This window comes from Lolium rigidum, chromosome 6, assembly GCF_022539505.1.
Source record: "Lolium rigidum isolate FL_2022 chromosome 6, APGP_CSIRO_Lrig_0.1, whole genome shotgun sequence".
Classification (NCBI taxonomy): Eukaryota; Viridiplantae; Streptophyta; class Magnoliopsida; order Poales; family Poaceae; genus Lolium; species Lolium rigidum.
The window spans coordinates 292447878-292462255 of NC_061513.1; the positions used below are offsets into that span (position 1 = coordinate 292447878).

At 49.1% G+C, this 14378-nt stretch overlaps 1 protein-coding gene across 1 annotated transcript; it reads left to right on the forward strand.

The window, feature by feature from the left end:
* The first annotated feature begins 439 nt into the window (after positions 1 to 439).
* Positions 440 to 1081, forward strand: LOC124664374 (ubiquitin recognition factor in ER-associated degradation protein 1-like). The gene has a single exon (XM_047201909.1). The coding sequence runs from the start codon at positions 440 to 442 to the stop codon at positions 1079 to 1081; it is 642 nt and encodes a 213-aa protein (XP_047057865.1).
* Positions 1082 to 14378: the final 13297 nt, after the last annotated feature.

Below are 14378 nucleotides of genomic sequence, written 5' to 3' on the forward strand. Positions count from 1 at the left end.
TGCTTCGCTTCTCTCGTGATTCCATGGCGCGCGCGCGCGCGTGTTCTTGCTTCGGATCGGCGAAAACTGACGTGCTTCGCTCAACTCGCGTTTGCAGGGTGAACCAGCAGCAGCAGTTGATTCATCGTCGAACCTGAAGAAGAATGACGATTTCATGGACTGGGAGGCGTACCTCCAGTCCCAACGCTCGCGCAACGTCTACGCGCAGTACCTGCGGTGCCGGCCCATGGCGCTGCTCGGCCGGGGCACCGCGGCCGACTACGACCACGGCAACCGGGTCGTCATGCCGCAGTCGGCGCTGGACCGCCTCGGCTCGGTCGAGGTGGAGTACCCGCTGGTCTTCGCGATCCGCAACGCCGCCAACCCCCAGCTCGCCTCCCACGTCGGCGTGCAGGAGTTCGTCGCCGACGAGGGCTTCGTGCACGTGCCCACCCACACCATGGCGCGCCTCGGCCTCCTCCACCACGACGCCGACGACCTCGTGCTCCTCACCTGCACGTCGCTCCCCAAGGCGACCCACCTCAAGCTGCGGCCGCACACCTCCGCCTTCCTCACGGTCAAGCACCCCAAGGAGCTCCTCGAGTACAACTTCGCCAGGTACAGCTGCGTGACCGTCGGCGACACCGTGACCGTCACCGAGGGCGACGCGCGGTACCTGTTAGATGTTGTCGAGGCCAGGCCCGCCCTCGCCGTGTCCACCCTCGAGACCGACTGCGAGGTCGACTTCCTCCCGCCGCTCGACTACGTGGAGCCCCCGGCGCCGGCGCGCGCGTGGATGTCCACCAAGGAGTTCAGCGTCGGCCCTGGCGAGGTCGCCACCGTCGACTTCGAGCCCCCCGCGGACATGGTCGGCGCCCGGCGGTTCTCCGGCGCCGCGGTGCGGATGGACGGCAAGCCCGTGGATCCGGCCCCTCCGGTCGTGCCCGCGGCGGCCAAGGGCAAGGGTACTAAGAATGGGCTTCGGTTCGGCGCCGGCGCGTCGGTGCCGGCCGCCGGCATGGTGGGGAAGAAGACTGGTGACGGCGACAAGGGCAAGGAGGACGGACGGTTCACCGGGCGGAAGTACTCTCTGCGAGACTGAAGCTATGGAAGAGTTGCCCTACCGGCCTGACTTTGAAATTTTGGAGGAGCTAGTTTTGTCTTAATTTTTGACTGATTCTTTGAGAACCTTCTGAGAACGGGATGCAGAGTAACAAGATCTTTAGGTCTCCCCCCAACATACCTATATGTTTTATTTACGATGACTCAACCTGAATTATATATGTAGTGAAATCTTGGAGAATTTTTGGTGAAATTTTGGAACAGATAAGCTACTACATTGCGCAAGGGTTGAGAAAACTATTCAGTTTCATTTGCTGAATGTGAACCAATATGATAATCAACATTTAGGAAATCTGTATTTTCCACTTGGTTGAGATTACCGTGTCTGAAATGCTGAAAATCAAAAATCAAATATGAGATATTTAATTATTTATTCAAATGAAGTGTATAAAATTGTATATTTTCGTGTTATTGTAAAGGAGGATTGTATTTTACTTATTTTTACTTTCAAGTAAGTTATGGATAATGGATACATGCCAGAGAAAACCTCAGGACTGCTTCAAATTTGCCGAGTTGATGTCACAGTTACCATCCAAACTCCAAAGCTTAGAAAGACACTAACATGTATGGAAGATAAATGATGACGAACATTATGGGTACACAAATGCAGCTACCCAATGAGAAACTACAGAAAAACTCAAATTATATATCCTTGTAGTTTCATCCTCATGGTGTACATTACACAGTTTGGACAAGAGATATCCTGGCAGGCCGAAGAAGCTGCTCCTTTGTTCGTGCTACGCTAAACAAGAAACAGTGTACTTCACACACACAAACAAGCATCTGTATGGTAGATCTCAAAAAAAAAAAAAAAAAAAGCATCTGTATGGTTGGCTGGGTTGGCTCTAGTCGTGGGTTGTGCCGCTGCTGGGCAAGTTCGGCTTTGGCTTGCATAGCTTGGTAAGTCTCTTTATTTCTTTTTCTTTCTTGTTTTCTTCTCCTTTTTTCTGTTTCAAATTCCTGGTTTGAATTCAAATCTAGTTTGAGTGATTTTAAATATATGAATTCTTCTGGAATCTATCCAAGTTATTTCTTGAACTATTATTAGGTATTAAGAAAGTTCATAGGTGTATTGGCACATTTGAATATTTACTATTATTCGAATTTGAATTAGGCATCTTAATAGGTATGATTTCAAATATCAACCTTGGAGAGTACACATATTTTTCTAAGATTTCTAAGAAACTTGCTGTCCATGCATGACATGAGAGACGTGGCAGTTTCGGCACGGCAGTCTCCTGTTTTGAACGGGTAGTTGATTAGCCACATTTACTTGTTGGGTGCATGTAATTTGAGGGTTAATTTGGCGAGTGATGAATGGATGCAATGTTGGGCCGTGTTTCTCAACAACTGGTGAAGAAGAAGAAATATAATGACGAGACATTGCAATGAGATTCGTTTGCGTAACGGTTGCTCGGAGCAAGAAGAAACACACTGGCTAGACAAAAGCAGCTGCATATATGCTGCCGCGTCATTTATTCATCTTTCAGTACACAAACCGACACACCGCTGGATCTGGAAGGAAATAAAACGATACAACGAGAAACAAAAACAGGTAAGTGATGGAAATAAAATGTGATACTCGACCATATGGTATCGTGCTACTGGCTGAAAGAAGAAAAACATATAGATAGGAGTACTGCTCCATCTACTGGCCGCACTTGTTGACTTCGAAGAGCTTGTCACTCTCAAGGAACCAATAGACCCGGAAAGTGGTGTCGTAAATTGGAGGTGTGGGCACACCAGCACCAGAGTATTGCGAGTAGTCGAAGGTTTGGATGCTGACATTGAAAAGTAGCAATGTGCTCCCAAACTTCGCAGTTTTGAGGGTGAGGCGGCAAGGGTCTACTAGGCAAGGCTCTCTGGCGACAACGAATGGGAGATAATCGCCCGCTGCCTCGGCAGGGGTCAGAATCACCGTTCGGGTCCAGCCGCCGCCGAACTTGTCGTACACGCCGAATATCACATCCTTACCTACTGTTGGATATCTTCCATTGATCTTGAACTTGTAGTCGCACTCGCCGTTGGCGGTGCCTGCTATCATTATGGTGCCCTCTTCCTCCTGCTGGCTGATCGCGGTGCCGGTGCCGGCGACAGCGGCGACGACTAGGATGAGGAAGCCGAGCTTGACATGCATGGTGGCCATATGCTTGATCGCCGCTAGCAGATATGGTGGATCTACTTGCTTTGCCTCTCCTTCCCTCCATGTCGAACTTATATAGCTAGCCTAGACTAGAGATGGCCCGGGATCACGTGCGCACCCAGATCGTCCGGGATCTTGTATTAACTGCTAAATACTATTTAAATCTTGAATGAATGCGTTGTCTGCTCCACTCCATGAGATTAGCCAGGATATGACACCTTGCTATACACGCGGACGCCAACCTTTACTTCTCCGGTAATGTACATACTCTGCAAAGACCGTACGCACTCACATGTGAGCTTCTTAAAATGGACCATTTGCATGCACGAACAAGTAAATTAATGTCCCTTTCGACACAAATTGGCATTGGAGCGCGCATCTTGTTCTGGTTAGAGCAAGTACAACAAGTCCTACTCAGCTAGCTATAAGAATTAAAATAGTATATTATTACTTAGTTGAAGGAGAGAGAGGAGGAGAAAGAAGAAGAGTGGGCTCTTATGCAAGAGCCAGCTTTAGCACGTGCTCCTAGGCACTTTGTGAGAGTGAAAGGTGGGCTATATATTGATAAAGTACTACAGTACATCTTTATAGCTCACTATTTTATAGGTTGGCTCTAAGTTGGCTATAGATGACATGGCACTTGGCTTGTAAGCAGCTGGCTACACTATTGGAATTGCTCTTAGTATAGCCAGCTGCTGGCTATAAGCCAAGTGCCATGTCATCTATAGCCAACTTAGAGCTAACTTATATAATAGTGGGCTATAAAAATGTAGTACTTTATCAATGTATGACCCACCTTTCACTCTCACAAAGTACCTAGGAGAACGTGCTAGAGCTGGCTCTTGCATAAGAGCCCACTCTCATTCTCTCTCCTCCTCTCTCTCCTCCAACTAAGAAATAATATACTATTTTAATCCTTATAGTCAGCTGAGTAGGACTTACTGTACTTGCTACTTGCTCTTATAGTGTTGGCTGCTCAAGCTTTAACATGAGAGCAAGTACAATAAGCTATAAGAGATAAAATATTATAAATTTGCTTAGTTGGAGGAGAGAGATTAGGAGAGAGAAGTGGACTCTTATCTAATAGTCAACTCTATCACGTGCTCCTAGGCACTATGTGAGACTAAAAGGTGGGTCATGTATTGTAAAAGTACTACACTTGTATAGCTTACTATTATAGATGCTAACTTTAAGTTGACTATAGATGATGTGACAAATTATTATAGCCAGTTGCAAGCTACACTATTGTTCTTGCTCTGATGAGCTGTAAGTTTCGTGATATCTAGACTAATGCGTATTGTTGAATGTTGAACACAACTACCTCTCAAGCACGCATCCACCACGATCCCACGTGCTATTTTTTTTAGGGTGGCTATGGCTAGCTTTATTAAATCAAGTAGTAATAGTTACATTGGTTACAGAGTTTCCAAAATAAAGCGGGGGGCTCATCGATCTAGTTACAAAAATTCCGAGGATTAAAGCAACCTCTAACAAAAATCCCGAGTAGTTTTTCACAAACTATACTATTAGTTTACTAGCAGCATGCCCGCACGATTGCTGTGAAATAATAACATATTAAATATGCTCATATGTTTCTACATTTCACATAGCATCACCCGGTGTATCTGTGTGCCGCATTCCTGCACTTTACCGTTCACCAATGCACTGTAGCGTTCCCGTTTTTGCTCGTCTGCGCTGCCATACTCTCACCTTTTTTTTTCAGGGGCCACTTCTCCCTCACCTTTCTTAATCCCTTCGTGCACTACCTAGCTCGCGGACCGACAGTCTACAACGTGTTTCACCCTGCTTCGTGGAATTGTTGGCCTTCACCCGTGTTACCGCGCATTTTCATGTGCGTAGTCCTCACCCCTCACATCTCAAGGTCACCAGCTAGCAGAATTTGGATCATGTGCTACCCAACCATGTAGCGAGGAAGTTACCAAGTAGGGATCTCATATTAATTTTCTGCGGATTCCACGCTCTGGTGCTTCATTCATCCTTCTGACTAACAACCACTACTTCCCCAAGTCTAGACTTTGCCCCTGTGGCGACTTGCCCTCCTGTGGCGACAAACCCTTGACCCCCTTCTTCTTGCCCCGCTCCGGCCTCTCTCCCCCCCGTCCCCGGCGGCCAAGGTGGCCGGCGGCGAGTGGGAGGGAGGTCCGGATGTGTATAGGTAGCTATTTAGGTACGATCCTGTTTCTAAATAATCCAGATCGGGTCTGCAGGCCTTCTCATATCCCCTTTCTTGTTCTGGCCATGGTGGCCGGTTTGGAGGTCTGGAAAGGAGTTCTAATCCCCGGATCTGATGTGCTCTCTCCGGATCTTTCGCTTATCCTCCAGATGGCGCCAATTTTGGGAATTTTTAAGAGCTGCTGCCATCGGATTTCGTCGGAGGAAGCGATGTTGTTGCGGTCTCCTGTTGAGACCTGCACCGGCTCCTTGGTATTCTCCACTCCCGACGGATTCAACTGCGTGCTTACTATGCCGGACTGCTGTGACCGTCGCTGTGCTGATGATGCCCCATTGTTTCACTGCTGTTGCCTTCTCAGCTGGTGTCATGTGACGAGGCTGGTGGCCCATGTCCCGGAGCTCGGAGAGTGGTGTTCGCGGCCCTACGCTGCTGGATTTCTGTGTTGCGGCAAGTGTGGCAGTTGCACTCGTTCTGCTACCTCTGCCCAGGTCTCAAGAAAGACACCTTCTAGTGCAGAAAGTAGCCAGCTTCACCACATGGACAACAATAATTGGATTAAGTCAGGCATCACTCCATGGTTTGATGTTCCTTCTCCTCTGTCAAGCATTCAGATTGGTATTGGGCTTGTAGCAATTGGTAGCACCTTGTTTTTGTTGCTGCAAATCCAGTATCACGTTGCTAAGATTGAGAAGCAGGGCACCAACTTGGATCTGTTTTTGTTGAAAAGCTGGCTAGAAAAGTCGAATTGCAGGATTATTACACAACCTTCTGCCAGTTCAATCAGCTCTTATCGTGTTCTCCTAGTAGCTCAAGTAAAATGCAAATCTATGGAGAGTGACAAGTTCAACCTTACGGATCCTGGAATGCTCGCTGGTTCATTTTGATCTATATCCAATCAATCTGAAAAGGATCTATGGTCCCATGGAGCAAGATTATTCTACAACTTATTGCTGCACAATGTTATCTTTGACGGATGGTGCTCATGTTGAAGAAGCCGTCCTCTTGCTGTTCGGGTTCTTTCACCAGATGTGGATGACAACACGCCTGTTGCTGATCCCCAGATTCAACAGCAGGGACATGTTATGGTTGAGCTCGGTGATGGTTCACAAATATCTACAGCTCAACTCTATCCAACCTCAAGTGCATACGCCAGATAGACCGTTGGGAGAGCCACCCACGGGGCATCAACTGGTATGGAGCACAGAGGCCCTTGGAGATTGCGGATGCGGCATATTCGAATCCGAGTTGTCAACGGATGCTCGATGGCTGATTGGCTCCATTGGCAATCTTCGGTTTCTTCATGTTCTTTCTCACTGTAGACCATCTTTAACTTACTTCGTGCAGCTAGGCACTTCTATTTCTTGCTCTGTTCTTGAGAGCCATGTAATGATGTACTGTGATCTTTAGTTCTAATATAATCAGTGTGTTCAAAAAAAAAAAAAAAAAAAAAAAAACCACTACTTCCCATGACTACAAGATCATATCATACTATGTAACTACTTTATAAAAGGAAACCAAATTCGGCAATGATCTCGCACGCACTCACATGTGAGCTTCTTCAACTGGACCATCTGCATGAAAAAACAAGTAAGTTAATGTCCTTTCTACTAAAATGGGAAATTGAATCGTCTTGTTCGGGTGACACGGTTGGCTGCACAGGCCTGAAGCTTTTTTTTTTTACGTATGCTCATGCCTGAAGCTGATTAGCTGCATGTTTCGTGATATCTAGACTTAGGTGGAATTTTAATGATAACGACCTCCCCAGGCTGCCCATATTTTAATGATGACCTCCCCAGGCTGACCACAATGGGCAGTATCATCTACTACTATATTGTATATGATACACCATTTAAAAAAATGATACTCGTGTATATGCTATTTTTTGGGGGAGGACATGACTAGCTTCATAAAGATTAAATAATAGTTCCTTCGTTTAGGAGAGTTTGCAAAATAATGCCAGGGGCTCGACATAGTTACAAAAATCACGAGAACTAGAGTAATACATGGCTATTTCATGAGCACCTGTATTAGTTTCTCTCCCACAATGATCTTTTAGATCTCATACTAATTGCCTACGACTCCACCGACGCCCCCATTCATTCTTCTCAGCACATCCACTACTGCCCATGATTAAATGGAAACCTGATATCATACTACATATTTTACTAGCACAATACCTACGGATACACCAAAGTTTACCATATCTTTGTAGCAAAACAATTATATTTTATTTTTATTAAATGCTAATGATCGATAAAAACATAATTCTTCTACGCATCTAAATTAAACTTGTTTGGTTCCGGGGAAGATTTACCGTATGAGCAACGCCGGCGCTTGCGGGCACTCCGGCAAGGTCTCGGTGTGAAGTATCTAAATGGAACTGTAAAATTTTGCTAAAAAACATGTGTTTCACATTAAATGGTCAGCATATGCCTGTTCGCATGTTCCTTGGCAGCTCAACTTGACCCACTTCATTCCATAGAACATTTGTGGTTGTCAAAATAACAAAATTTTGGGTCATTTCTCAGTTTCATGAATGTAGATCGAACTTGAATCATTGATCGGTTCCTCATCTCGCGAGAGAAGTCTGGGCTAGCCAGCGACTGCGCTAGTTCCTAGCTCGACCAAACTGAAGTCTTTTATTTGTAGTGTGCCCAGGCTCTGAAAAATTGCTAGGTCCGGCCACTGGTTCCTATGTGTGGCCAAATAAGATCCTAAATGTAGGAAGCAAATTTGGTGCACATGAGCACTAGTGCTCTCAGTTTTTAAAATATTTAAAAACTGTATTTCTGCGTTTCAAAAAATCAACATATTTATTCCATAAATACATACACATGTTCTGAATATTTATACAAAGTTTCGGTAGAAATTGCATTGTATTTTGAGCTACAGGAAAAAAAACAAATTTGTGGCTACGTATAGATGTATATATTTGTCAGAAATTTGTCTTTTTTGTATAGCTTAAAATATAACATATTTTTCTCTAAAATTTCTACCGTACCTTCAAAATGTTTATATGTGTGTGGGCATGTGTCAAATACACTTTTCGCTAAATGTACACATATCTAATAGTAAAAAACATCAAAAGTATTAAAAATTTCTAAAAAAAATGTAGATGTATATAATCAAGTCTTGTGTCAACATGCGGAAAGTCAACTCTACGGGTAAAGTTCATACATACTTTAATCTGTCATTATTGTAGCTACCATCAGAATCACTGCTGCAGAATTGCAGAACTCCACAAAATCATCAGTATCACTAAATATGATTTGCAGGAACAACTTCTGTCCGGCTAATCCTCTCGTCATGTGCGTTGTAGATTCCTCGCACATCTAGATAGGTTGCTCATGTTACTGTTGTGGATTGACTTATGTCTCTGAGATTTCCAGGGGATTAAAAAACGAGAAAACCAGAAGGTTGGGTGCACACGACCGATCAAAACAAAGCCTGTATTCCTCCTTGATTCCTCGCCGCGGATCGGGCACTATATGCTAGATGAGAAAACCAGCATACAGTACACGGTAGGTCAGTAGTAAGGCTTTGCCACAAAGTGATTAACCACCTCGGCATCGATGGCAGACGGCCGTTCACTGTGCTGGAGGCAGCTGAAAACATTCGCTACTGCTTCAGCACTAAGTGCATGAAAACCAGGTGGTTCTGCTTCCTTCCGTCTTCACTGCAAGCCGGAGGACCGCGACCCGCGCCTGCCGCCGCTCCCGCCGTCGCCGAAATTTTCAGTGTGAAGTCTTCGGATGTCATGGTTTACAATCTCGCAGCTGCTTCTAGCTGGCCGCCCACGAGAGGTCCGAGATGTCAGTCGGAGAGATCACCAGGGAAGCCGACCAGGAAGAGCCCGGGCTCTCGCGAGCTGGGGCTTGCAGCTGCCGGCGTGCCGCACTTTGCCGCTCATGGCGCCACGAGGAGATCGACGGCGTCCCTTCAGCGCTGCCTATGGCGTTCAGTCCATAGCTCCTGTGCTTCGCGCCTCCTTCGTGGCTCATCGGCCACGCGAGCCTGCCGTCGTCGTCGGCGCGTCGCTGCAGCAGAAGTCGCATCATCACGTACTGACATCGTACCTATAGATCGTTCGTCCCGACTTATCGCTTTGCTGGGTCCACTACGGGAACCCGCCGACGTGCCGACGGCCAGAATCTGTGCCGACGGTCGCCGTCGGCACAGCCTCGCTCGCCGTCAGCCCAGCAAAGTAGCCGTCGGCACAGCCTGGCCGTCGGCACAGAACCACCAGAACCGACGGCCGCCGTCGGCACACTTTGGCCGTCGGCACAAACCCAGTCTGTGCCGACGGCACGTAGCCTAGCCGTCGGCACATGGACAGATGGTGGGGCCACAGACAGCCACCGACAACGGCGTCAGCAGGTGGCAAACGGCGTGATGTGGGCCGACGGCCAGGCCGTCGGCACAGCTTCCCCGCCAAATTTTCCTTCTTCCCGCCCTTATTCGCGCCATTCTTTTCGCGCCACTTCCTATGTAGGCCGACGGCCAGGCCGTCGGCACAGGTTCCCGCCATTTTTCCCCGCTCCTTCCCTCCCGCCATTCTTCTCGCACCCATTCTCTCCCGCCAATTATTTCCGCCGTTTCAGCCCTCGTCGTCCTATATATAGCCATGTCTTCTCAACACTAACATCACCAGCAACATTTCTCTCCTCATCAACTCTCTCATCCAAAAAACACCACAGAATCCTCCGAGCTCAGTCTGCCGTCGAGATGGCTCCTCGTCGCCGTAGCAACACGGGCTTCATCGGCGTTCGCCCGGCGGGCTGCGGGCCATTTCGCGTCCGAAATCTCCGCCGGTGGTGTGCGTGTGTGGCTCGGCACCTTCTACACGAAGGAGGCTGCTGCCCGCGCATACGACGTTGCGGCTTGGAGGTTTGGCCGGTCGCGCCACGAATTGAACTTCCCGGAGGTCGGGTCTCGACGGAAGCCGAGAGTCTCTCTGCGAGCCGCTACTTCGCTCGGAGGGTGAAGCGCAGCGGTTCGGAGATGGCCAGCGGCGGATTGATACCACCGAGGCGGACGAGCGGTTCATGGCACGGTGGCGCGGAGACCATCCCGGAGACGTCGCGGCCACGCGCGCATTCCGGAAGGAGAAGCGAGGCGTACGGGGAGAGAGAGGAGGGCGGGAAAGCGGCGAGAGGAGGGCCGAATATGACGCGGAGTACGCCAAAGGAGAGGCGTCGACATGGGGGAAAATGATGAACGGTGGTTTTCGTACCTCTCAAGTACCGCTTCGAGAGGACACCCCTAGCGAGGACGAAGATTTCGAGAACTGATTAGTATGTGTGTGTGTCGAGTCCGTGTGTCTAACGGGTCATGTGTCGACCCAGTGTTAAGTGCTTTGTTCGTGTGTGGGTTTATTTTTTTAAGTGTTTTGGTTTGTGTGTTAGTAGTGTAGTTTTTAAGTGCTTTGCTTCGTGTGTGGGTGTAGTTCTTTAAGTGCTTTGGTTTGTGTGTGGTCTAGTTCTTTAAGTGTTTTGGTTTGTGTGTGGGTCTAGTTATTTAAGTGCTTTGTAACGTGTGTGGGTCTCAAGTTCTTAAGTGTATCATTATTGTGTGTCGTCAGAAATCGAGCATCCGAGGGTGGGAATGGTCCCAAAACTCAGGCAGATTATAGACTGTAGGGGTAAAATCCAGGATCTGTATGTGGAAACTCCTGGTAAGCCCAACCTATGGTTTCCCATGTACATATGTCCTAAACAAACCAAAGCAAATAAAAAAATCCATTGTTACACCGTCACACGGAGAAAGCTATAGGGGTAGATCTGCGGGGTCCCCGCCCTAGGGTTTCCGAAGATACGGATCAGCGGAGCGTCGGAACCGCTTAAAAACTTGCATATGTCCGTAGCATATGTGCACAAGTGTGATGTAGGGTTTGGCTAACCTTGCATGTACCGGCGTTGACGATTTTCGCGAGACATAGGCCAGCACTTGGTGAAAATCCGGGATGCTGTATGTGCAAACTCTCAGTACGGCTAAAATGGAGCCTATTTTATGGTAAAGTAAGCCCAACCTATAGTTTCCCATGTACATATGTCCTAAACAAACCAAAGCAAATAAAAAAATCCATTGTTACACCGTCACACGGAGAAAGCTATAGGGGTAGATCCGCGGGGTCCCCGCCCTAGGGTTTCCGAAGATACGGATCAGCGGAGCGTCGGAACCGCTTAAAAACTTGCATATGTCCGTAGCATATGTGCACAAGTGTGATGTAGGGTTTGGCTAACCTTGCATGTACCGGCATTGACGATTTTCGCGGACATGGGCCGAGCACTTGGTGAAAATCCAGGATCTGTATATGGAAACTCCTGGTACGGCTAAAATGGAGCCTATTATATGGTAAAGTAAGCCCAACCTATGGCTTCCCATGTACATATGTCCTAAACAAACCAAAGCAAATAAAAAAATCCATTGTTACACCGTCACACGGAGAAAGCTACAGGGGTAGATCTGCGGGGTCCCCGCCCTAGGGTTTCCGAAGATACAGATCAGCGGAGCGTCGGAAAATCGAGCGGAGCCGCGTGACGTCATTTTATGTGTCCTAGTAACCACTGCAAAAGACGGAACTGGGATATGGCAATTATCTTGGAGAACCCTTCACGAACTGGGCTATCTCGTCCGGAGTTCTATGGCTTTTAGGGGAAATGAGTAGGAAACGGCCCGTTTCACCACATAGTTTGTCGGAACGAGGCCATATTTGGCACGTGCGTGGGCCCTAGGATGGGAAGCAAGGCCCCGGTCGCGGATTTCCAATCCGAACCACGGGCGACGGTTTTTCCATTTTCGGGGTGCCGGAAGGGCTTTTTTTGTGAAGCGGCTACATGGTGCGCATTTCGGTATCGCGCGGGACCTCCGCGCAGCGGTAGGATACCTCCTACGCACCACCTATCACATGCCATATGCACGCGGAAGCCATCTGGGAATCCCACCCGCTTCCTGCGGTGCCCGGCCGAATCCGCTGGAAACTGACCGGATTTGAACTGGGGCGACACTTTCCTTCGCTCAATAAATGGCGGGAAAAATGGTTTTAGGTCTAGGACGCGTCATTTTATGTGCTAAATGTTTTCCGTTTCGCGCGTTGGCGGACGGGTGCAACCGCGCGCCCGTGCGGCCATACCGCATGTCCCGGCGGCCCCGTTTTGCGCAGTTGGCAAAGCAAACGGAGCCAAAAAATCGAGCGGAGCCGCGTGGCGTCATTTTATGTGTCCTAGTAACCACTGCAAAAGACGGAACTGGGATACGACAATTATCTTGGAGAACCCTTCACGAACAGGGCTATCTCGTCCGGAGTTCTATGGCTTTTAGGGGAAATGAGTAGGAAACGGCCCGTTTCACCACATAGTTTGTCGGAACGAGGCCATATTTGGCACGTGCGTGGGCCCTAGGATGGGAAGCAAGGCCCCGGTCGCGGATTTCCAATCCGAACCACGGGCGACGGTTTTTCCATTTTCGGGGTGCCGTAAGGGCTTTTTTTTGTGAAGCAGCTACATGGTGCGCATTTCAGTATCGCGTGGGACCTCCGCGCAGCGGTAGGATACCTCCTACGCACCACCTATCACATGCCATATGCGTGCGGAAGCCATCTGGGAATCCCACCCGCTTCCTGCGGTGCCCCGCCGAATCCGCTGGAGACTGACCGGATTTGAACTGGGGCGACACTTTCCTTCGCTCAATAAATGGAGGGAAAAATGGTTTTAGGTCTAGGACGCGTCATTTTATGTGCTAAATGTTTTCCGTTTCGCGCGTTGGCGGACGGGTGCAACCGCGCGCCCGGTACGGCCATACCGCATGTCCCGACGGCCCCGTTTTGCGCAGTTGGCAAAGCAAACGGAGCCAAAAAATCGAGCGGAGCCGCGTGGCGTCATTTTATGTGTCCTAGTAACCACTGCAAAAGACGGAACTGGGATACGGCAATTATCTTGGAGAACCCTTCACGAACAGGGCTATCTCGTCCGGAGTTCTACGGCTTTTAGGGGAAATGAGTAGGAAACGGCCCGTTTCACCACATAGTTTGTCGGAACGAGGCCATATTTGGCACGTGCGTGGGCCCTAGGATGGGAAGCAAGGCCCCGGTCGCGGATTTCCAATCCGAACCACGGGCGACGGTTTTTCCATTTTCGGGGTGCTCGGAAGGGCTTTTTTGTGAAGCGGCTACATGGTGCGCATTTCGGTATCGCGCGGGACCTCCGCGCAGCGGTAGGATACCTCCTACGCACCACCTATCACATGCCATATGCGCGCGGAAGCCATGCGGGAATCCCACCCGCTTCTGCGGTGCCCCGCCGAATCCGTCGGAAGCGGCCGGATTTGAGCTGGGGCGACACTTTCCTTCGCTCAATAAATGGAGGGAAAAATGGTTTTAGGTCTAGGACGTGTCATTTTATGTGCTAAATGTTTTCCGTTTCGCGCGTTGGCGGACGGGTGCAACCGCGCGCCGATGCGGCCATACCGCATGTCCCGGCGGCCCCGTTTTGCGCGGTTGGCAAAGCAAACGGAGCCAAAAAATCGAGCGGAGCCGCGTGGCGTCATTTTATGTGTCCTAGTAACCACTGCAAAGACGGAACTCGGGATACGGCAATTATCTTGGAGAACCCTTCACGAACAGGGGCTATCTCGTCCGGAGTTCTATGGCTTTTAGGGGAAATGAGTAGGAAACGGCCCGTTTCACCACATAGTTTGTCGGAACGAGGCCATATTTGGCACGTGCGTGGGCCCTAGGATGGGAAGCAAGGCCCCGGTCGCGGATTTCCAATCCGAACCACGGGCGACGGTTTTTCCATTTTCGGGGTGCCGGAAGGGCTTTTTTTTGTGAAGCAGCTACATGGTGCGCATTTCGAGTATCGCGCGGGACCTCCGCGCAGCGGTAGGATACCTCCTACGCACCACCTATCACATGCCATATGCGCGCGGAAGCCATGCGGGAAT

Excerpts from the sequence above, each read along its gene's own strand:
- LOC124664374 (XM_047201909.1), top strand. The coding sequence starts at position 440 with ATGGCGCGCCTCGGCCTCCTCCACCACGACGCCGACGACCTCGTGCTC.